Genomic DNA, 24,172 nt, shown 5'->3' on the forward strand with positions numbered 1-24,172 from the left:
CTTTTTGGGCAAGCAGGGGACTAATTTCAAGGGGCCTGGGGACACAAACACACACACACACATACACAGAGCCTGGCTTTGCATCAAAGCCTCTCAACATTAACCTTTTCTGGTGTGTGTCGCCATGAAAAGGAGAGAAAAGGCGGTATTCCCAACGGATCACTGGGACGGCTCCTTCAGCCTTGGGGGAGCTCAGGCCCGGTGCACCACGCAGCGCTCGAGTGGCCAGGGAGACTCGGTTCCATCTTCAGGAACTGGAAGGGCATAGCAAGGCAAATAACAGCAGAAAACTTGATTATTTTTTGCTTTAATGCTCGAGCCATTACATGGCCCCTCAGCTGGAACCTTAATGGCTCCATAACTATCACCAGAGGCTGCTGCGGGGCCAGTCAGACATGCCGGACAGCTCGGACACGGAACAGGAGGAGGAGGCACTGGTGGCAGTGACCTCATCAGCGGCAGGAAAAGATTGGGGTTAAAAATTAGGGCTCAGGGCTGAGGGAGCCTGTGGGAGAGTCGGAACCGGCAGCTGCCCTCACGGAGGATGGCCGGCGGGGGAGGACTGGCGGCGGCAACAGGCCCCTAAGGCCGGCCTGGCTCCTGCCGCCGCGCCGGCTGGGGCTGAGGAAGACGACGGCTGGCCCCGAGGAAGGCGCCCGTCTCTGAGGGAGGGAGGGAACCAACGCACCCGCGGGGAGATGGGCCGGCCCCCGGAGCCTTCTGGGAAATGTAGTTCTCCCTCCCCGGGGGCGAGGACCAATCGCCGCCCCGCTCCCCGCCTCCCCCGCGTAGGGCCTGCCGGGAGTTGTAGTTCTTCCCGCCCCGCACCTCCCCATCGGCCAATGGCGGCGGCGCCGGAAAAGACTACTCTTCCCAGCGTGCACCGCTCCGCCGCCGCTCCCCCTGTTGTAAACAAACAGGGCGGCGGGCGATGGCGGCTGGTCGCGCTGGGGGGCTGTGAGTGCCGGTGTCCGCCGGGGTAGGGGCAGGCGGCTCCGGTGAGCTCCCTGTGCGGGGGCCGCGGCGGTGTGGGGCCGGGGCTGGCGGCACATATGGATGACAGCAAGGTAAGGGGCTGCGGGGCCCGCCCGGCGGCGGGGGCCGGCTGTAAGGCGGTGCGGGGAGGCCGGGGAGCCCTCCCGCCCCTGCAGGTTGCCCTGAGGGTTTGGTGGCTCCGTTGAAGAGATGCCATTTCTCTTGGGAGGGCTCTTCCTGTTTGTTGCTGTGTCAGGGTGAGGCAAGCACTATTTATACTTCATTTTATAGCCAGTGCGGTCTTACCGCTGGCGCGTCCTTGAAATCTTCTAAAAACCCCACTGAATCATGTTTTCCTCCTTATTGAGGAGATTGGCCTGTGTGAGCGATGAGTCTTAGCTGTGAATTGGAGGAGCGTGACTGCGAAAGGAATTTCCCTGTGAAAACTGAGATAAGTAGTAGCGAATTAACCGTTCTATAGCTGCATCCACCCACGTTCAGCGTTTTCTTTCCTCTGCATGACATAAAGAATCAAGAATTGGGCTTGCGGGCTGTAATGTTTTCCCTAATTCTTAGTGCACTATAATTTAGCTGTACCCGGCTTAAGAGAGCAATTGAAAAATGGTTCATCTTAATATATTTCTCAAAATGGGAAGGAAATGGTAAGAAATAAAGAGAGAGGTCAGACCTAAAAAACTTCAATGTTGCAGTTTTAAAGGCTTTTCTTAAATTATAACACCAAAAAAAACCCCCAGCCAAACCCAAAATATGACCTTCTTTTCTTTCTCCTACAAAGCTGTTGTGAAACTAGGGCTTGTTTAGATACTAGTCTTGCTTCTTGCTGTCATTTGAGCTATTGGTTTTGCAAGGGGAAGAGTTTAGTGATGCAGCTGTTCTTGGCAATTAATCTTTGTTAAAATAGCACATGTATCACTGAAGTATTTGGACATGGGGAAAAAAGGAGAAATTCTGTCACTGATTTCAGCCTTTGTAGATGGAGTTACTTGGTTACTTTATAAGATTACATATAACTTGCTATATATTTATTATATACATTGGGAAGTGGGAGGTAAGAAGTATTTTTCACATTTGTGTTAGTTGATAAGTAACTCTTGTTGGTAACCTTTAAAATAGTGTTCCACGTAGCTAACTGCAATCTTTTGTATTAATTCTAGGAGTTTTTATAGGGCACACTGGGCAATACTGATGTGAGTAACTTCTCAGTTCATGGGTAGAAATGAAAAAATAAAAAAAAAATCTTAATATTCGATCACTTTTTTGTTACTGCAGTGAAATTAAAAACAAGCAAACAAAAACCAAAGCAGCAACAATAAAAGTTTGGGGTTGCCCTCTTTTATTACAAATATTCTCGTACTGTAAGAAGAAGATAGCTTTAGTTTTCAAGACGTTTAGATTAAATGTATTTTTCTTCAAAAATACACCTAACTGAGCCAAAATATGAATGAGTACGTTGAGTTTTTTAAAAAGTGCATTTTGGAGACAAATATTATATTTTAAATGGTATTTTTAAATGTAAAGTGTTTTGTTGTTTGGATTGTTTTTTTTAACGTATAGGGCATCATTCTTAATTTTAGCAGTGATTACTTTTTTGAATGGAAATGAAAATTTAGTGAAATGCACCCAGCAGCTTTTTAAAATGACTTGCTAGTTCAAGGCAGCTACTTATTGGATATACAAAGGAAAGTAAAAAAGCAGGCTTAGGAAAACCTTTTGTTATCCAGTTCTGATTACATTATAGCAGCCCACTCTTCGGATTTTTAAAAGAGTAGATCTCAATCTCTTGCACTTGTTTTAATTCCAGGTTAGTTTCTTGACTTTGAACAGACTAGTTCTTGGTTGTTGGCTTTCTTTTCCTTGTAAATAAATTGCTGCATCCTCTAAATGAAGAAGTGAATTCCTTTATACCTGTAAAAGGGGCTGTGGCAGTTAAAAGCCAGGTCTCCAGCTCAGATTGTTTGCTCTCCATCAGGCTGGGCCTTGGGCAAGGGCATTGGTCTTGGGGCCTGACTACTTCTAAATTTCCACAAACTTGCAGTGTGTGAAGTGAAGGAAAAGCCTTTAAATAGGTAAGGTCAGAGTGTTTTCGTATGTTAAATGAGTTGAAAAAGCAAGCCCTCAGATAAACTGTTGTATGGTGCATTTTTATATATGGATTGAGCATCTGTCAATGTCTTGCTCTGGTGTTTGTACAGCCTTTCCGTGCTGAGGGAGCACTTGGTGTTAGGGGAGGGGAAGGCCACAGCAGAAGGCTGCACGTGAGGAGTCGTGCTTCTTTCCCCACTGCCTAGCTTTGAAACATCAAATACCCAGCCGTGTGTGATCCTGAGGCAGAGGGAGTTTGGTTCCAAGTCATAAATAGCAGTGATGCAGACATCCCTTGGAGGGAGTGTGGGAGCAAGTCAGATGTGAAATCTTGTGCTTAAAAAAGGGCTTGATGGTCTTCATTCATTCATGAGGTGTCCTCTGGCATGTCTCTGCCTGTGACCCTTGCTGTTGTGGGTGACCAGGATTACAAAGAGAGGGACCATCTCCCAGGTGATCCTGGAATCGACTCTGAGGAATGTCTGAGCTCTCAGGAGGGACTGAGAGCTAGTGTGGAGAGCGAAGCACAGGATCTGTTTTCCTAATGGCCTCAGTTGTTAAGGAGGTGAGTTATCATGATTTCACCCTTCAAGGTTTTTTCACAGTACACAGGTTTGCGAAGTGCTGGAGAATTATCATATTTGAACGTAAAGTGTTCTCATTGCTGCTTGCTTGGAAATATAAAACCTGAATAGCTTTAGTTACAATTTGAGATAAGCAATTTCAAATCGTCAAATGTTTTAAAAAGTTTCTGGTCAGCACTGCTCAGATGACTTGTCTGCTTTCACGCATTTGCTATGGGTAAGTAAAACGGATGAGCTTAAACCCTGCAGAACAGCTAGAAGAGTTTTATTTCATGTTTGCAGTGGGCTAGGAGGATATACGTAGTGTAGTGTTAGTTGACCATCCCTGTTGCCTGTTTTGAGCTCTGACAGAGAGAGGTTTAAAGAAATGCTTTAGCATTTTAGCATGAACTGCAAGAATGCGTGTGGTGTGTTTGTGGACACACTTCCATGCGTGAGGCTGTAAGTCCTTCCTAGGGGGCAGAGGAGGGCTCTCAACTGTTGAATGGTAAGGTGGCATCTAGATGATTGCTGCAGAGTTGCAATAGCAATTCCTACCCTGAACCTTAATGCTTATCCATCTTAACTTGTGGATACTTGCGTAACACTTTATGAAAACTTGATACATATTCCCAGCTTATGCTTTTTAAAAATAGACGTTTCGGCAAAGATAGTTGTCTTTACACATCTGTGCTAAAGATTACATTCTTAGTACAACAATCACTTTGTATTATTAGAGTTTTAGGATTGATTTCTATTGACATATCTGCTTAAGATTTATAAAGTGTTTGCTCACTGAGTAGTATCTTGTGTCCAATAATGATCTGAAAATGTATTTGGTCTGCCAGTGAAAGTTAACTAAATAATCTGTGTTAAGTATATAAAAAGTCATGCAATGGAGCAATAACCAGCATGCTTTCTAGCTGGGTTTTATGCTGCTACTGTGAATGGTATGCTGTGATTTGGCACATCAGGTAACTTAATCTTTATTAGATTTGTGACTATCTTCATTTGATTACTGATTTTGAGAAAATGTTTGCGTGTGAACAGGTTCTACTGGAACGAATGCAGTGCTTAGGTTTGTTTTTGTTTCTTGCTAATCACTTTCATAGTTTTATATAAATTCTGTAGATGATCATCAACTCCATGCTAAGTTATATTCTGCAGCTCTATACCTTCAGCCACTAACACAGAGTCAGTTTAAGATAATTTCCTGAGCTGGATCTGAAGTGCTGGCACTTAAGAGCTATTTGTTTATCCGTGAATGAACGGAGATCTGCTGGAAGACACTGAAGTGGTCAGTGTGATCAGCATTGCCGATCAGCAGTTCTGAACAGTGCTTCAGATAGCGTTGTTTTAATCTGCCAAAGTGTCCAAAGCCCACAGATGTCACAGTGAGGCCAGCTTTATCACAATTTTCTATCAGAGTGGCTCAGTTCCTTGAGGGTGTGAATGCTAGTAGCCGTATTATCTATATCTATGTCCTTCCAAAGGAGGACCTCTTCATCATGCAATCTGACAGTGCTTCTGTAGAGATCTGCTGAATCCCTTTTGGGGGTGGGGGAAATAAAAAAATCCAGAAATCTGAGGGCTTTTTCTATGTCAGGGTAAGTAACGGAAGCTATTTCCAATTCCAGGTCAAATAATTCTGTACCTGAATGCCGATACCAGGCAAGAATGATGTTATGATCCAAGTACCATACTAAAAAGGGAGGGAGTTAATGGTTTTCTATTTTCTGAAGTCTGAGTGAACTGCAATGGGAGCTTGGTTGGCTTTCTGACAACTGTGTGTCATTATTAATATTTCTGTGACCAATTTTATGATTAATATTGTTCTGGGTCTTGATTACATGTGACTCCCTGGAAAAAAAACAAATCCCTGCTGCTGAATGCTAATAGATCCCTTCCCTTTATAAACTCTGGAGGAATACAAAGGGAATAAAAAAAAATGTTTGCTTGCTTGTTTTTTTTTTCTTGGTCTGCTGCCACGTTCAACATCAGCTAGCACTTCTGCTTTGTCTTCTTTCTGTCACATCAGCATAGCAACTGAATAGGCAAACATGACTAGAAGCCAGGGAGATATGGTAATGTGGGATGGTGGCAAAGGATTTATCAGGCCTTTTTTTTTTCCCCAGCTGGGTTGCTTAAGGATACAGCAGAAGCTTCTAAATATTGGTGAGGAAAAACTGTTAAGGATGCAGGATTCGTTTAAATAGCTTACCAAACCAGCTGTGCGGGGTGGTGCCTGTGTGGTGAACTCCAGATCAGGAGCCACAAAGACACTATGAGTCTTTCGGTGTGGTGTGAATATTATTAGGGTCTTGCTGCTTAAAGTCAGAGTTAAAAGGGAAGGAAGCTTTTCATTATCTGCATAGTCCTGGTGGTTAGAGCATTGGCAAGCAATGACCCAAGAGGTACAAGCTTTTTTCCTCCCATAAGAGAGCTTGTGTGCAGGGCTGCTGCAGTGGTAAAAGATCTTGGGGGGGAGAGAGCAATTAGTACACCTATCTGTAGAAAGGTCCCTAGAGTGACTGAAGGGAAAGCAGTTAATTGATAACGGTGGATCCAGGCTGCCTTTGCAATATGCAAAGCAGTCTACACCAGCATCTAATTTCCTTGCAGACTACAAAGTGCCTTTAATGATTTTTATGTCCACATCCCTAGGTTTGTCCATGAAAACATGCCTTTAAACTCAGAGTTTGTATGAGCTCAGTTGATATCGTATTGACGTAAAGATCCACTCTCCCTGGCCCTTTGTATGTTTTCTGTGTTGATGTGACCCCTATCTTGAAAAAGGCACCAGCTGCATATAAACATACACGAAATGCTTTAAAATAACAGGTCCTTAAAAAGAAATTATTTTGTGAGATTGTGACGTTGGATGGATTTAACTGCTGTGAAGCTGTGCTGCTTGTGAACGCTTTTCATTGCTGGTGCCTGCCCGGGATGCTGGCTGTAGAAAGGCTGGGTGCTATTTCCAAGTAGCTTTAAATTGCTGCCTGTGAGAAACAGCGCGGTAGCAACTATTCAACCTGGCTGACGTTGTGGTGAAAGGGCATGGCTGTGACACGCTCCTGCGCAGGACTAAGACTCGAGTTATTGTTTTGTTCATATGACAGTACGTGGTGTGCTGGGACTCTGACCTTGAGTGCTAGCCCACTCTTCTAAAGGGTCAGAACTCAGAGTGGCAAAGACTTTTTAAGAGAGCTGGAGTGTGTGTCTCTACAAGACCTTATCGAGCTCTTGAATTCAAAGATTTACTTTAAACTACCTTGCATTGGCACAGAAAAGCCTCAGGCGCTAAGTCTTTGAGAACTGAAGTACTTTGGCTGTAGTGTATAATGTAATATCCAGAAATCTTTTAAGTGCAAGTAGTGATAGATAGCAAATTGTGAGTGCCTGCAGCTGCTCCTGGGAAGACTATGTGTGTTTCTAACTCCTGCTGAGCTAGGAGTATAAATCGCACCATGTGTAAATATGAGTGCGGTTCTATGAGAGGACAGAGCCGAGCTTGTCACGTCTGAAACGGGACAGTCACTTTCCTTTCTTTGGAGCTTCTTTTCCCCCTTCGCCGTGGCTGGTTAGTTTTATACTATTTTGGTGAATATAGTATCTGAACTAGAAGATCTTAAGGAGAACACCTTGGTGGAGTGAATGAATTATCCAAACTGTATTCAGCAGCTCAAATGTAAGAGAGATTGATTTTTTTCCTTTGCTTTTCTGAATGTGTTACGTTTGTTTCATTATCACTACATGTCCATTAAGTACTTTCTGTTCCTCCATTTGCTTGTGGTAGGCAGCTACTCCTGAATAAATTAGGAGAGGCGATATAGAGAGGGTAGGCTTATGTTGGCATGTGATTGTTGACTCACTTTCCAAAGAAAAAATAGCCTCAATTGCATAAGCCTTTTTTTTTTTCTTCATTCTAGCACATCAGTTCACTATGTTATTGTTTTTATTGCAGACTGCTAAGTTTGTAGAGCAAGTGACTTCTTTGAATGTCAAAGCTGACTTATTTTGTAGCATCACACAGTAAAAAGTGCCTTTTTTTTATTATGAACTCTGATATTTGGAACACTGACTACTAGAAAAAGTACTGTCTATACACAGTATGGTGAAACACTAAACCAGCAGTGAAATTCTTGTACGTAGGTGTGTGTGTTAGGTGTGTTTCTCCACACCCCCTTCATTCAAACAGTGTGGTCAGAATGCAAATAAAGAGAAATTCTCACTTCAGAGGGGAAGTGGGGTGTGTGGCTCACGCAATGCTTACAGGGCGATACTACCCGATGGCCACTGGACTGAATTTCAGACCATATTTAAGACTTTCATGTGCCATGCGCTCATGTTAAGAGTAAAATATTTGGGTGGGGAAGCATAGAGTAAACATTGAGGAAACAGTTCCCTTCTTTTTTTTTTATTTGTAGGAGGAGAAGCTTTCTGATGTGTAAAACGAAAAAAAATAAAAATGGACCCACAAGGAAGAGGCGAAAATGATTGCAAAACGTGCAATCCATAGGACAAGAAACTAGGGGGTTACAGCTCTGCGAGGGAGATCTAAATTAGGTGCTGGGAGAGTTGAACATTGGGATATATTGCATGAGGAGGTGTGAGAAGACAATTTTCCAGGCTGTGTAGTATTGTTTTGAAGGTAAACGTGGCCAGAGTAGTTAGGTACAACTGGAACAGAGGCAGCAGAAGTAGGACTCGGTGCAACGGAGTTCCCTCTTTAGTGAAAATCCTCAGAAGATTCCGTTGAAATAAATCAGGACTGAGGAAGCTCAGATGGCTAGTGAGTAATTCTGACAGGTTTCATCTTTTGAGTAGGCTGAAACTATGGTCATTTGATTGCAGCAAAACTAAGTTTTGAATTATGTTGATATAAATAAATATTTTTTCTTCCAAATTAAAGTGTTAAACTCCATAATACTTGCCAACTCTAGAAGCACTATATTAGGGCAGGAGTTGTCTGTAATAATAAAACAGTTTTGCTATGAATTTGACTGATCGTCTCTGTCTACGAGGTGTCCCAGATAGCCTACCATGTACCTGGAGTAGCGTGTCCTGTTCTGGGCTCCCCAGAAGACCAGAGACAGACCAGAGGCAATGGACACAAACTGTAACACAGGAGGGTCCCTCTGAACATTTTTTTTTACTGTGACGGTGGCTGAGCCTTGTCACAAGTTGCCCAGAGAGGTGGTGGAGTCTCCCTTGGATATACTCAAAAGCTGTCTGGACATGGTCCTGGGCAACTGGCTCTAAGTGGCCCTGCTTGAGGAGGGGTTTGGACTAGATGACCTCCAGGTCCCTGCCAACCTCAACTGTTTTGTGAGGCTGTTTCTCCAAATCAGGTTAGTAGCATTTACGATAGGAGTGCTTAAGCACTGATTTCAACATGAAGTCGTATCCCTCCCTTTTGTTTTTGATGCCATCACTAAAAACTTCATACATCAGCCCCCTAAGCACACTACAGCTTTCCTCTATTGCTGAGAATCAGTGAAAGTACATGCAAAAATTTTCTACTTGAGACACCTAGTAGGCACAATGATGTGGCGCCAGCATTCCCTCTGCAGAACAGATCTTTAATGTACCCTTCCTTTCCAGGTGGTCGGAGGCAAGGTAAAGAAACCAGGCAAGCGAGGTCGTAAACCAGCCAAAATAGACTTGAAGGCAAAGCTTGAAAGAAGTCGTCAGAGTGCAAGGGAGTGCAGAGCCAGGAAGAAGCTGAGGTACCAGTATCTGGAAGAGCTGGTTTCAAGCAGAGAGCGAGCCATCTGCGCTCTCAGAGAAGAGCTTGAAATGGTAAGAAACTGTCGTTTAACATAACCCTCGGTATTATCTGGGACCTGTCCTCGTGGACATTTGTTTTTGAAATCACTGTGACTGAGAGTGGGATTTGGCTAGCCATAAGGTATCAAAACATCAGTAACAGATGCACTCAGCTGTTTGCTGATTTTCGCGTGTTGAATGTGAGCCTCGTGTCACAAGTTGTCTGCTGGTTTTGAACTGGAAGCAAGCAAAAGAAAGGGCCATTGCATATAAGCCTCTTTGAAACGTTTGTTTTGGAAAACCGCTGACAGAGGTAGAAAGAGGTAGAGAGTGTAAAGAGATGTGTTAAAGCATCAAGGGGGATGTGTATCCAAAGCATGTCATTGCTTCCCACGGACCTTTCTGTCTGCTGCGGAGGTTGATTCTTGCAGGATACTCTCACCCACATGTGTAGATGGTTGCGCAGCTGTCCTCTGTTTACAGCATATGTAAGACGGGTGTCTCGGTCAAATAAGATGCGTTAACCAAAGAGAATGTTTCATCTGGAAATACAGACTCAGCTCCTCGGTAATACTGAGATGCCATTGAAATTTTGCTGGAGCTGAAGATATTTCCTTCACCTTGCATTAGGGTTGTTTGAGTAGGCAGGGCTAATCCCCACAAGTGAATGGGGTTAAGACTGGGTGGAAAGTCAGCCAACTGACCACAGGTTTTCTAGCGTGCTTCAGGGTTTGCCAATGAAGAATTTAAGATGAGGGAACTAGGAGTAAGGCACATGTGCTGTAACTGTGCTTTGCACAATCAGAAAGGACCTCTTAATAGTCAGTCAGCCCCAGAGTCATGTGAAATATTTGTTTTTAATAGGCCGTGAACTGGAACGGTATTCTGGCATGCCAGCAGCGAGAAAACGCACAAAGTGTTCCATGTTGTTTAATAATTACAGTATTGTGTCTAGTACTGCTACTGAGTAGCAGTTTATTGACTGAAACAGGATTTACGGAGGCCAGGTATGCAACCATGGACACGTGCTTAGCTCATTAGTGCTTTGCAGTTTTGTAAGAGGCTTCAGCCCAGTAAATTCAAACCTGAAATGAATATACCGGAAGGTAAAGATTACAGTTCTGTTTTGTCTGCTAATGTGATCCTGGCACTTTGCTAATGCCTAATGTGTTTGCGTATTTCAGTACAAGCAGTGGTGCATGGCAATGGACCAAGGGAAAATCCCCTCTGAAATAAAAGCCCTGCTAACTGGAGAGGAGCAGGGCAAAGCACAGCAGAACTCGGCCAAACTTGCCAAGGCTGGGAAGACAGAAGCAAACAGCAGCAATCCCTGTAAGTATCCAGCCTATGATTAATTCCTGTTTTGTTACATCTTTTGTGGCGTAGGAGGATGGCTGTGGTGTAGGAAGAAACATAAGGATGTGCTTTTGGGCACAAATAGTTGATTGAAGCAAAGAGCTTAGTGGGTGGTACAAAGACTCAGTGTAATGTTTACATGGACAACACAGAAATTACACTAGCTAGGAAGTTGGGCAGTTATTTTAAAAAGAAGACTCAGTCTTTGTGTTTCAACAAGGCCTGTGGAGGCCTGTGAAGACCTGAGACCTTAATCTTTTACAGCATTTTCTGTTTTCCTAATGCAAGGTAAATGGAGCACACAAAACATAATTGAATTTTAAAAACTCCATCAAGAAAACATTATTCTAGCTGCAAGCACTCAAAAGTGAGAAATGGTGGAATTGGAATTTCCTGTGGAGTCGTCTTTCTGCCTCATTTGTGCTTGTCCAGGGAATGAAATAAGGTTCTTTTGGGGATTGAAATGTGGAAAGATCATGTGATATAAAGTCATAATCCTGATATGTGCCTGCAAAGGAACAGAGCTATGGTGTAGCACGGGCAATTCTATATCTCACATCTTCTAATTTTGTAATATTTCATGGTACAGGTTAAATTACACTTTACTGTAAATTAGAAAAAAAAAATGAATTCCTAGCTTTATGTTTTTAAGTAACAACATGAAAACCAAATTTGTAACTGTAACAATCTTCCCCCATGGTGCGTCATTCGCAGGAGACCAATGCAGAACCTTCCGCACTGCAGCAGAGATAGCTTGGTAGCTAGCAGAAGAATGCTGTTGTCAGAGAAGTGGATGCATCCCCGGGTGCAGGGGAAAGGATCCCAGTCTGCTGTCTTCTCTTTGCTCCTCCCCACATGAAAGTCTTTGATTGTGGTGTTCCCAAGCCTGCATGGAGTGAGGCTTTTCGGGTAATAGGTGTTTGTGTAAGCGGAGCCTTGTTCTTCCTCTCTCTACACCACCCTCCTCAAATACAGCTTTTGGGCATTCCCAGTTAGAGATGAGGGGCTGCTTTTATGTCAGAGCCCAGAACTACACTGGCTTTGTGGTCAGTAGTTATATGATGAGTAACCATTGTGGGAGTCTGAGAGGTTCTGTAAAATAAAAGCAAGAGAAGGATCTTGTAACAGCTTTGCTAAAGCCAAATGGAGTACTGTAGGTTGAGGAGAAGGAACTGGATCAAAAGCTTTCAGTAAGAAGTTTTATAGCAATGTAATTTGTAACCCAAATAAAGATGTTACTTTCAGTATCCTTTTATAATGCAGCATGTCTTTTATGTTCTCGGGGCTCTTCAAGAGAGGTACTAGATATATTCCCTGCTTCTGCCTATAATTCTTTCACAGGATGTATTTTTCCCCTCTCCTGCTCCCAGTCAGATAGTCAAAGCATCTCCCTCCACCCTGCTTCCAGCAGTGGAACAACTGCCATGTTCTTCCACCTATTGTGCTCTGCTATCTTTCTGTGTCTGCCTTCACTTTGAGCCCCAGTATCTTTCTAGCCTGCAACTTAATATGAATTCTGTGATGCTACCCTGGTTTCCCAGAAAAAGATAACACCAAGAACTGGTAGCAAGGAAAACAGGTTGCATTGATTTGGTCTTGCAATAAGAGAGGCAATGGCAAACGTCTTGTGGGTTGATTTACTCGTCCAAGATCTTGACGGATAACCTGCCACTTCCCTTAGACTGCTCTTTCTCCTATGTATGCTTTTTGTGTGTAAATGATGCATTGTGGAGAGTGGAGCTCTTGGGATTTTCAGTGGGGGTTTTGCTTGCTTATTCTCCATTTTGTTTATGACAGTGTCTTTCTCTGTATTTTATTAAATGCATGGAACATTTTTTAATGTTATGTTTTCTTCTTTGTTTCATAGAATAAATATTATAATGAATGACTTTACTAGACTGAATGTTGCCTTCTTTTTATTGAACTAATTTGGTCTGTTTAGCATTATCTCAACTCAGGATTAGTCAAAAGCACTGACGACAATAATAAAGTGCTGTATTTCAGAGTACAGCACAGTTGTTTTCAGAATTCCATTCTGAGCATTTGTATATTAATCCTTAAGGCATTTTTTTAGGTTTATTCTCTAGACTGTCCACACATGTACTTAGTTAGCAATTGCTAGAAATGTTGCATAGACATGGACATGGGCCCACTGTTGAATGAAACAGGAGCCACGGTGATGGAGGATGTGGAGAAGGCGGAGTTACTGAATGCCTTCTTTGCTTTGGTCTTTACTGCTCGGCCCAACCCTCAGGAGTCCCAGGCATTGGGGGAAGTAACGGGGAAAGAAGACTTCCCTTGGGTTGAGGAGGATCGAGTGAGGAATCAATTAGATATTCACAAGTCCATGGGCCCCGATGGGATGCACCCAAGAGTGCTGAGGGAGCTAGCAGAAGTCATTGCTGGGCTGCTCTCCATCATCTTTGAAAGGTCCTGGAGAACAGGCGAGGTGCCTGAGTGACATTGGCTTTCCTCCAGCCTTCAAAAAGGGCAAGAAGGAGGAGCCGGGGAACTACAGGCCGGTCAGCCTCACCTCCATCCCTGGAAAGATGATGGAACAGCTCATTCTGGGCGTCATCTCAAGGCATGTGGAGGAAAAGAAAGCTATCAGAAGTACTCGACATGGATTCACCAAGGGGAGATCATGTCTGACTAATCTGATAGCCTTCTATGATGGCATGACTGGATGGATAGATGAGGGGAGGGCAGTGGATGTGGTCTACCTTGACTTGAGCAAGGCATTTGACATGGTCTCTCACAGCATCCTCATAGGGAAGCTTAGGAAGTGTGGGTTAGATGAATGGACAGTGGGGTGGATAGATAACTGGTTGAAAGACAGAGCTCAGAGGGTCGTGATTAGGGGCACAGAGTCTAGTTGGAGGTCAGTGACGAGTGGTGCTCCCCAGGGGTCAGTACTGGGTCCAGTCCTGTTCAACATATTCATCAATGACCTGGATGAGGGGATAGAGGGCACCCTCAGCAAGTTTGCTGATGACACAAAGCTGGGAGGGGTGGCTGACACACTGGAAGGCTGTGCTGCCGTACAGAGAGACCTGGACAGGTTGGAGAGTTTTGGCAGAGAGGAACCTTATGAAATTCAACAAGGGCAAGTGTAGGGTGCTGCAGCTGGGGAGGAATAACCCCATGCACCAGGACAGGTTGGGGGCTGACCTGCTGGAGAGCAGCTCTGTGGAAAGAGACCTGGGAGTCCTGGTGGACAACAGGATGACCATGAGCCAGCAATGTGCCCTCGTGGCCAAGAAGGCCAATGGCATCCTGGGGTGCATCAAGAAGAGTGTGGCCAGCAGGTTGAGGGAGGTCATGCTCCCCCTCTACTCTGCCTTGGTGGGGCCACATCTGGAGTACTGTGTCCAGTTCCGGGCTCCCCGGTTCAAGAGGGACAGGGAACTGCTGGAGAGGGTGCAGCAGAGAGCTACCAAGATGATTAGGGGACTGGAACATCTCTCTTATGAAGAAAGGCTGAGGAAATGGGGTCTCTTCAGTCTGGAAAAAAGATGACTGAAGGGGGACCTTATCAAGACTTATAAATACTTAAAAGGTGGGTGTCAGGAGGATGGGGCCAGGATCTTTTCAGTGGTGCCTGGCAACAGGACAAGAGGTAATGGGCACAAACTTGAGCATAGGAAGTTCCGCCTAAACATGAGGAGGAACTTCTTTACTCTGAGGGTGGCAGAGCACTGGAACAGGCTGCCCAGAGAGGTGGTGGAGTCTCCGTCTCTGGAGACATTCAAAACCCGCCTGGACGCGTTCCTGTGCAACCTGCTCTAGGTGACGCTGCTCTGGCAGGGGGGTTGGACTAGATGATCTCCAGAGGTCCCTTCCAACCCTATGATTCTATGGAAAACTATTATGAAAGGTTAAGTAACATCGAAGCAGAGATGGGGAGGATATGAGGGTTCCCACCCCCCATATTTTAAACTCTCAACTGCGGTTTGTCCTGAAAGATAGCAACGAAGCCAGCCCATAGGTTTTGGGGGTTTTGTCTATGTTGAATGCTTGCCCGTCCTTTTTCTGGGTTCTCTGGAGGGGGGAAAGAAACTAGGCCAGATGTCCAGAACTATACTTTGTGAACTTGCCAGAAGTGTAATAAATTATTTTTGGTTAGAATTAGACTTGTACTGTGCCTCCAGTTTCAGATGTAAACTATATATTGTAATTAATCATAGAATCACAGAATGGTTCGGGTTGGAAGGGACCCTGAACATCATCTAGTTCCAACCCCCCTGCCATGGGCAGGGACACCTCCCACTAGACCAGGCTGCTCAAAGCCCCATCCAGCCTGGCCTTGAACGCCTCCAGGGACGGGGCGTCCACAGCTTCCCTGGGCAACCTGTGCCAGTGTCTCACCACCCTCACAGTAAAGAATTTCTTCTTAATATCCAATCTGAATCTCCCCTCTTTCAGTTTGAAACCATTACCCCTCATCCTGTCACTACACTCCCTGATAAAGAGTCCCTCCCCATCTTTCCTGTAGGCCCCTTTTAGGTACTGGAAAGCCTCTATAAGGTCTCCTTGGAGCCTCCTCTTCTCCAGGCTGAACAACCCCAACTCTCTCAGCCTGTCCTCACAGCATAGGTGCTCCAGCCCTCTGAGCATCTTAAAGTAACTAAAAATGTATTTCAAAGGTTATGTGTATACTTAAGTGTCTTTCAGGGATGTAGGAAAACATGCAGAGGAGTTAGGGCATGTGTGACCAGAATAGCTCCACTCTACACTAGGTTACGTGACAAAGGCAGCTCCAATCTCACCAGAAATACCCCACTTGCTCTCTTCCCTCCACTCTTTCTTTGTTTCACTTTCTGTGATACCAAACAAGAAACTTATCAGGAGTTATGTTTTCTTTTATGGAGGAAATTATGGAGTTGGAATTTCCGCATTGTGATGAGCAACAGTTTTCATCTGTTCCTCATCACAGTGGCTCCTGCTTCCTGGCTTAGCCAGCAGTTGGCATTCAGGACCATGTTTGGCAAGCCTGGCCAAGCTCTGTGGCACAAATAGTGGCATCCGTGTTCTAACAGGGTTTTTTTGTGCTTCATGCAGATGGGACAGGAGGCACGTTACAGCCTCCATCTTCTTCAACTGTTTCCATGTTTGTTCTGCAAGCCAAAATAGGTGTGACACAGAGCTAGAGGCTCTGACTGCAATCCTCCAACCTGCTCGAGATGCCATAGTTCATTACGGAATACAGGATTCCCAGCAGCAATCATTTGATTAGATAAAGTTTTGTGGCTTCCATGCCATGGCAGATTGTGCTGTGTTTTAAATGTTCTGGGCATAGATGGATCTCTGGGAGTCCTTTATTTCGGAGTTTGAAGTTCAGCAGTTCCCCTTGAAAACCGATAGGAAATGCCTGTGGTACGTGCTCATTTGGTACTTTAACGGTGTACCGTCTTCATTCACATTGAGGTGGCTCCTACAAGTGATACGACCAGGTCCTCTGACTAGGAGTCTCATATAGTGCCCTAAGTAAGGGAGGGTGGCTTGGTCTTACCCTCTCTTTGTGTAAGGTGGGTACAGCCTTCCACCCGTCTCTCCTGCCATGAGTGTGTGCAGCTGGTTCTCTCTCGCAAACATTGAAGAAAGGAGATAAGCCTGGAAATGCTTCATTTTCCCACTTGCCGCAGAAATCTAACGGTCAGCTAGAACCGTTTGCTCAGCTAAAGGTGGGTATCTCTTGGAAACTATCCGCAGACTTCAGAAAAATGCTGTCTGTAGTATTTGGTGTTTATAACAATGCCAGGACTCAGTTACAATAACATATGGCAAGACTGAACTCAGTCGATGCTGGTGGAGTAAGCACCATACAGTTGCACTAATCCTTTGGGAGAATTTAACCCGAGGATTTACCAGATAGTGAAAACTCAGTATGAAAAAGATATAACAAGTCTTGTCCTTTTAATCCCAAATATATGCTTGGGGCATAGAATCCTGAAAAATGAAGTGGATACATTTTAATAGACCTGTCACTAAACTGAGAATGTTTTGCAATTATATGTGTTAAAAAAAATAAATAAAAATCATGGTCTGCTTTTGTAATCTGATAATAATAAGTGTTTGCCAAAGAACCTGCATTCTATTAACTGCTTTTCAAAAAGACGATTATGACTTGTATCAGAGGTGCTTGGTTGTGGTTTTTTTAATGTATAAGATACATTTCAGAAAGCTTTTCTCTTTCTTGACAGCTGAACCCATGACTAGCTTTGGGAGAGTGCCTGTGACTGACTTGTTCTTCCTTTTTTTCCCTTTTACATTTTAGGGTGAAGATTAATTTACATCTGGTTCTTCGTGGCATCCCATGAAGAGATGGAGAAGATTCGTCATCATGGTTCCATTTGCTACTTTCCAATACATTATGATCTCTGTAATTAGCTATGAAATTACTGTTAATAAAAGGACCAAATGCAGACCAAATGTTTGAGACTAGTCTAAAAATGTAGGGTAATCAAGAGGAAAAGCTGAAATAAGAACTCTAGTCCTTCTCATTATACTTAAGCATTACAGCGTGCGCGACAGAGGATCGGCTGATGGAGAAATCCCTGCAGTAGGTGAGGAAGGTAAAACACCAGCTTGTGAGTGTCCTGCTCTTGGTGCCGCTGAGCATTAATTTCTCTGTAAGTTTTGTCACTAACTGAATTCCTTGTGTGACTCTGGTGGGGATTTGCATGAGAAAACAGCAGCATCTAATCAGCAGTAAAATCTGAGGTATCCAATACTGAATTAGTGCATCAGTGGACTAAAATTCAACTGATGCTGTATTTATGGGATGTATAGATTTGTATATGTAGATACAAAAGTAGAATTTGTAGTGTCGGTTATAGCTAGTGCCTTAAGCAATTTCTGCTAAGGCTGTTGCTTGATATTATTTATACCATTATTTGTATTTTCTTTGCCTTACTTTAAATTGTAACTAGAAAATGCTGTCATCGTTCAGCTAGTGATTTTCAGCAACACTTCATTTAAAAAAAAAACCACAATTAAAACCCCTAAACAACTGACTTTCTGTTTCTTTTTTTCCTCAATAAAAAGCGCTTGGGAGGTGGAAGTTTTGCTCGGGTAACTTGTGGAAGATTAGCCCTGGTCTTTTGTGTGTCTGCTTGTAACTCACAACTGACTTAATGGACGCTACTAACAGCAAATGCTGCTCCAAGCGGTTCCTGTGTATGATCTCTATATATCAGGGTGGGTAAGGGTGGCATTCCTCACTCTGCTGCAGCTGATAGGTATTCTGATGCTAAAATAAGTTTGTGAGTAAAAGATGATGAGTGGATTATAAAATGTGTGTTTTTCATGAGGCGGGGTGTTCGATGTGAATAGAAATAGCTTGCTATGAAGGGTGACTTTTTCCGTACCTCCTTTCTCATGGCAACTTTCAAAATACGTTTTGATCAAATTATACAGTGCTGGTGACAGCAATGCTGCATATTCCGGTGGCAGAGCATACCAGCAGCGTCCTCCAACTTTACCATGTCCTTATGTGGCGTGCTCCGCATGCCTGCTGATGTAAGAACAATTCTTTCCTACTCCCTATCGAACATAGATCCTGCCGTGTTGCTAGGTCAGTGTTTTCTGTTTTGCATTTCTGGGCTTTTTCTTTCCTCTCCCCTAAGCAGTACTTTGACATCTCCCACTTTCCAGTATGCGTTCCTTTTTCCCTACAGAAGGAGAGTCTTCTGTGAATCTCCTTTCTTCCGTAAGTGGTCTGGCAGCTATTTTCAAAAGCTGTCAGGGGTTCCTTTTCCACAAGACTACATCAAAACATGAGTTATTCTGCTGTTTCTCTCTGCCTCTGCACACACACTGACTCACGCTGAATACCCCTTCTGCATTTTAAGCCCTCGGTAACGTCAGAGTAAATACCCCTTCTGCATTGCAAGCTCTTCGTACTGTCATCACCCTTTGTAGCTCAGGACCCGCTTCTTGTTTCTCCGCGTAGCCTTGGGGAAGCAGTGCTGGTACCAGCTCACCCCAGAGTGGTTTTTTCTCTTGTCGAAGCGTTCTTCTGTTTAGCTGTATGATCGGGAGGAAGGCAACACTCTTAGCAGACAGCGGGAGCAGACAGCAATGATAACGTTGTTCAGTTGTAGATGTTGGGCATGCGTTGAAGCGGTTCTGCTACTCACAAAGTTGTAAGTCGTCTTTCACTTGCAACACGGAGATTGAGATTATTCTGCTGCTTGTATTTCTGTAAAATTCCAGGTTGCCCAGCGTTTTCGCTGCTGACAGTGTTTTCAAACAAAAGGGTAAGTTCAGCTGGGGTTTACGTACCTGAAGCACTCCATGGAGCTGGGGGCAGAATTCATTTGTGAGAGAGAAAATTTTGGCCAAAGGCCTTTATCTCACGAACATCAGTCATAAAAGGTTTCACCAAAGTGATTAGAATAACAGTTTTCCGTTTAAACCTGGAATCCTGTCTGGGATCTCAGATAGAGAAAGAGGAGGGGAGGTATCCCCTAGATTTCTGATCAGCTAATTACTCCTCTGACAAGCGTTTGCTTAAACCTTCAGAAGGTGATAGCTGGCTTACACTGCAGGGATCTCTTGATGAGAACAGACCGCGTTACAGTTCTCACTTCAGCAAGCTGCATTTCTCCTGACTTTATTCTTAGGGTTTCTCGCCTTCCAAAAGAAAATGGCAATTAGCTTTTTAATTACTGGTATACCAATGGAACAAAAGTGGATTGCCGTGGGTGTTTGAGCAACAGCCAATTAACTACTTCAGCTTGCTGGATTTACGTGATCTTGTGTCTTTTTGTAGTAGCCGCTTAATGTTGTCATCGTTTCAGTCCAATGCCACTAAAGGAGTGGCATTATTAACGGAGCTGATATTGTCTACACGTGCTGGCAGATAAAAAAGGCTGACTGACAGCTGGAGAATGATGATAAAGGTTGTCTGTTTTAATCCCTCTGCCACGAACGTCTCTCTCGTGGAATGAGCACAGTTGCAGTTCTGTGGATCTGTTAACAAAAAAAAAAACCGTAGGCAGAATGATGAATGGCCTCTTGTGATTGCTTGTATTCACCCTGCATTTTCTCTGAATCATGCTCTTTGCATGAAATAAGTCCCATAAACAAAACAAATGTGCCTGTTATTAACACAGCTTTCCGTGTCTGCCAGAAATACTGTCACCAGCTGTAACATTAAATATCACCTGTTAACATGGATTAAAATTATTTCCTTTGTTACTGTAAAACCTCTTTTTTCTTGTCTTCATTGGTATATAACTGTTTTCAGACATCAGTGAGAATTTCATAAAGTAGCAATTTCAAGTTAATTAGAAAGGATGGGGAGAAGCGCAGGGATAACTGTCAAGGAGGCATCTAACCAGAATTTCTTCCATGTGTGCCATTTTTCTACCATGCTTGATTTCAAGCTCTACATGGAGATGGTAAGAGTGGAGCAAGAATCAATGCCGATGCACTCCAGTTTCTTTTCACAGAATCACAGAATGGTTCGGGTTAGAAGGGACCTTAAAGATCATCTAGTTCCAAGCCCCGCTGCCATGGGCAGGGACACCTCCCACTAGACCAGGCTGCTCAAAGCCCCATCCAGCCTGGCCTTGAACACTTCCAGGCATGGGGCATCCACAGCCTTCCTGGGCAACCTGTGCCAGTGCCTCACCACCCGCACAGGAAAAAATTTCTTCCTAATATCCAATCTAAATCTTCCCTTTTTTAGTTTGAAACTGTTACCCCTCTTCCTATCATTAACACTCCCTGATAAAGAGTCCCTCCCCATCTTTCCTGTAGGCCCCCTTTAGGTACTGGAAGGCCGTGATAAGGTCTCCTTGGAGCCTCCTCTTCTCCAGGCTGAACAACCCCAACTCTCTCAGCCTGTCCTCACAGCATAGGTGCTCCAGCCCTCTGATCATCTTTGTGGCCCTCCTCTGGACCCGCTCCAACAGGTTGGGGGGGGGCTGACCGCTAGCCTTCCAAGGAGCATGGGGAGCTTTTGAGGTCACAACTTGACTGTAGCAAGGAGCAGGGAAAACGTAGCTAGTCATGTTTCCCTTGCAGTGATCAGGCTACAAGAAAGAATTGAGTTTATGGCCTTCGCCTGGCAGCAATCATTTGTCCTGAGGGGAGCTGGCACTTGGAAGCCTGGACCTCGGCAAAATTCTTCTGCCCTCCAAAGGAAAATGGAACTTGAGTTGCTTTCATGAAAAAATTAATATAGGGATTCAAGCTCTCCTGTACATCAGTGTTTCTTTTCCATTCAAAGTTTTCTTGTAGAGATTGTCACTTTAGCTCCCTCTTTTAAAGATTAAAATACCGTTACCTCTGGCAGAGAGTATTTCTGATACTGTGGGGGCCACTGAAGGAGTGTTTTCACAAACTTATTTTCCTTTGGCTTTGATTGGATTAGACCTATTTAGAGTCAGGGTGGTTTTTTTTTCCTCATCTGAAAGGCAGAAACTTCTTAAGCGGCTCCAACCTTATCACTTGTAACCGTACACTGTAATGATCCAGAAGCTCATAGTTGATCACTGGCATCCTTTCATTATCCTCCAGAATGAATAAATAGCACACTTGGTTTATTTGCTTTTATCTTAGCTTTAATAATGCTAATGTATTCTGTTAAGCTTGTGCTGATTTTTATACACTGAAATTACAGAAATGTTTGCATGGTAAAAATCTCATGGGAAGGGGTTTGGACTGTGTCTCTGTCAAGCGGGTTGTTCTGTTGGTAAAGTCCCTACAGTCTGATTTCCTTTGAGTTTGTGGCAAGTCTTTGCCTGACTTTTCCCTTTCCTTCGCTCAGTAACCGCAGCTGCCCCCCTGCCCCCCTCCTTTGCCTGCCTGAGCCCTGCTGATGGGTAGGAGACAGCCAGGCTGTGGCTGACCTTCAGGGACGCTCGCAAATTGACTGGTGAGCAAGGACACGCACCGGCCGGCCGGTGCACCCCTCTCAGAGGACTGAAAGGGTGATGGAGGTCTCTCTGGCTTTCCCCATCAGGTGGATAGGTTAATCCGATCAGATCAGTTAGTTCCCCAAACTGTATTAGCTTTATGACTGCCCTTTCAATTGGAGTTGGAGTTGGCGGAGGGACTCAGAAGATGCTGGTGCAGACTGGCTGCAGACACGATTGCGTAAGCCCTGGTTCCCCAGCAAACCAGGCTGGTGATAAACAAGTCCCCAAATGAGCTTGTGTGTGCCCCGAAGTCTGAGAGATTCTTGGTTCCAGTCTTATGTTTTGGATCAATTTTGACCAGAGTCCGTCTATGAGAGAAGGCTTCTGTGTAACCAGGGTGATTGAAGAGTCTGGAGTTCGCTCCGTAAAGCTGAAATCAACAGCTCAGTCATACTGGGATTTCAAAATTTACAGCTGCGTTATCTTAGCGGATGAAAAACCTTTTCCTCCAAGGAGTTTTATACGTTTAAGGCATGTGATTGATAGATTTCTCAACAAATGAAAAATAGATTATTTTCTCAACTAGCACTTCTGAGATATTCTGTAAAATACCTAAACTGAGGAAGCGGTCTCTGAAAATATTAATTAAAACTGAATGTTTGAATAGTAAAATTCTAGTCAGGTGAGCTTGAAACCCTAATATTCAGTTTTGATGTGTTTGGCTTGGAAATAGGAGCCTTACTGCTCATTTCTTACACTGCCTCTGCCCCTATAATGCTTGGAAAACTTTCTTGTGTGCTATCAGTTTTAAAGGCCAGATTTTTACCCGTTGAAGATTGTATATAAATTGAGGACTGTAGCCTCTTTACATTAACTCTCCCTCTGCAATTGTACAGCAGAAGGTTGGGCACTGTGGAGATGTTTTACAGGTGCCTCCTGTGAGAGACTTGTGAATAGGATGTCCCAAACAAAGTTATGCTCAATTTTCTTTTAAGCCAAAGGGTTGTTATGTTATGTTAAAATGATTTTGCGTGTGTGTTTGTTTTCTTTGTTTGTGTCTTCATATAGAGTGAGCTGCCGTCTTGCCCCTTGTTAAATTTAAAAGCCTTAGAGAAATAAAGTGTGGTTTTAGGGAATTTTAGAAGAAAGTATCCTGAGAACTAAGGTGAGAATGCTACTGGTCTTGCAGTCATGAGGGCATCAAGGGAAAAATATTGAATGTAAGGAATGAGTTACAGGGAGTGTTCTGTAAAGGGTGAAGAGCGCTTTTATTTCTAGATCAGCGTGGCAGGCAGATATTTGGGCTCTGTGGGGAGTTTTTCTCTTTACAGATCATTGTATCTCCCTTCACCACGCAGGAGTTAAGCTGGGAAGGCTAAAGCGAGGGACCACCTCCCAGGAAGCTTTCTGCGTGCTAGTGATGAGGTTGTATTGAATTTCCTTCTGCATATGTGCAGTGTGAGCTGGAACTGTGCAAGGTTGGTGGTATTGTACCTCCCGTGCACGCTCTGCTCGTACTACAAAAGCCACTGCAATAAGTACATCCCTTACACTCTTGCAACTGCGATAAATCCGTAGAGACTTTTGGTAGACCACTGAGAGCGTCAAAGAGGTTCCCCCTGCGTCCTTTCACAAGCCATACTTCCCTGATGACAGCAAATACCTGAAATATAATACTCAAATATATTCAAAAGCGCTTACTACTGCAAACAGATTTTTTTAATAGAGGAAAGAGATAATTGAAGACAAAACTCCAAATGCTGTGTTACCTTGATAGGAATTTCTCATGACAGTTGATATGACCAACAAGCAGGAAACCGCCTTTGAAGACACAACTAGGAACTTGGCCATCAAAAAACATCGTTTGGCTGTCAGAAGCTGGCCAGGAATAGTGTCAGGACTTACGGGTGGCAGCCCCTGCGTGGGGGCGATGAAGAGCGGTGTGGAGTGGTGGTGGAAAGGCAGTGTGTCTGTCATTGCAACCAGGACCAGACCTCTCTGGTGGGACTTACAGAAGTGCTGTTGTAGGTTCAAGAGCAATTTGTGGAGGGCCACCCTTTGCCATATCACCTTCCATTGAAGTATTTTGGAATAGCTCTTTATGTGTCTGTCTGACCGTTTTCTGGCCTGTACTGAAGTGGTGGCTGCCTTCTGCTGGTGTCCTAAGGTTATGCATGGTTTAGCTCGAAAGTTCAGTGCTTTCTGCCATAGACTGGTGCTGGCAGCGCAACTCCTGGTATGAGGGCCAAGGGCCACATCCCCAACATCCTTCTTAAGGAAAAAAATATACAACCTCAAGAATTCATTCGGAGAAAGATGCCCTGGATTAATAAGAGGGAGCAAGACAATAATGTGGCAAGAGCTGTTTCAGAGTCCGCAGAAAGCCTGACAGCAGACCAGCTCCTGGCAGTGCTGTGAATTAACGAGAAACTCAGGGCTGCTCCTGTTGCATTTACAGGTAACTGGTAAATAATCTGAAATCTTACTAACTCTGGATATCACTTAATCATTTTCCTTCCTGTATCTGGATCAATA

The 24,172-nt window shown here is 44.1% G+C and overlaps 1 protein-coding gene across 3 annotated transcripts; it reads left to right on the forward strand.

The window, feature by feature from the left end:
- The first annotated feature begins 898 nt into the window (after window positions 1–898).
- On the forward strand, window positions 899–19,930 carry CREBL2 (cAMP responsive element binding protein like 2). Of its 3 annotated transcripts, none has more exons than XM_063355555.1 (4): window positions 899–1,067; window positions 9,246–9,443; window positions 10,595–10,742; window positions 17,044–19,927. In XM_063355555.1, exons 1-4 carry the CDS (start codon window positions 1,053–1,055, stop codon window positions 17,046–17,048), a joined length of 366 nt encoding a protein of 121 aa, XP_063211625.1. In that variant the 5' UTR covers window positions 899–1,052; the 3' UTR covers window positions 17,049–19,927. The 3 variants fall into 3 exon arrangements, with proteins under 3 accessions (XP_063211625.1, XP_063211606.1, XP_063211614.1); XM_063355536.1 differs by lacking the exon at window positions 899–1,067 and adding an exon at window positions 3,484–3,643 and having other exon boundaries at window positions 17,044–19,930; XM_063355544.1 differs by lacking the exons at window positions 899–1,067; window positions 17,044–19,927 and adding exons at window positions 3,493–3,643; window positions 11,481–12,664.
- The last annotated feature ends 4,242 nt before the right edge of the window (window positions 19,931–24,172 follow it).

Source organism: Chroicocephalus ridibundus, chromosome 1 (genome assembly GCF_963924245.1).
Source record: "Chroicocephalus ridibundus chromosome 1, bChrRid1.1, whole genome shotgun sequence".
NCBI lineage: Eukaryota > Metazoa > Chordata > Aves > Charadriiformes > Laridae > Chroicocephalus > Chroicocephalus ridibundus.

What these genes read in the sequence shown, in the direction of transcription:
- CREBL2 (XM_063355536.1), top strand. Translation starts at nt 3,623, where the DNA reads ATGGCCTCAGTTGTTAAGGAG. An exon ending in TGGCCTCAGTTGTTAAGGAG is followed by an intron (nt 3,644 to 9,245) that starts GTGAGTTATCAT and finishes CTTCCTTTCCAG; the next exon opens with GTGGTCGGAGGCAAGGTAAA. An exon ending in TCAGAGAAGAGCTTGAAATG is followed by an intron (nt 9,444 to 10,594) that starts GTAAGAAACTGT and finishes TGCGTATTTCAG; the next exon opens with TACAAGCAGTGGTGCATGGC.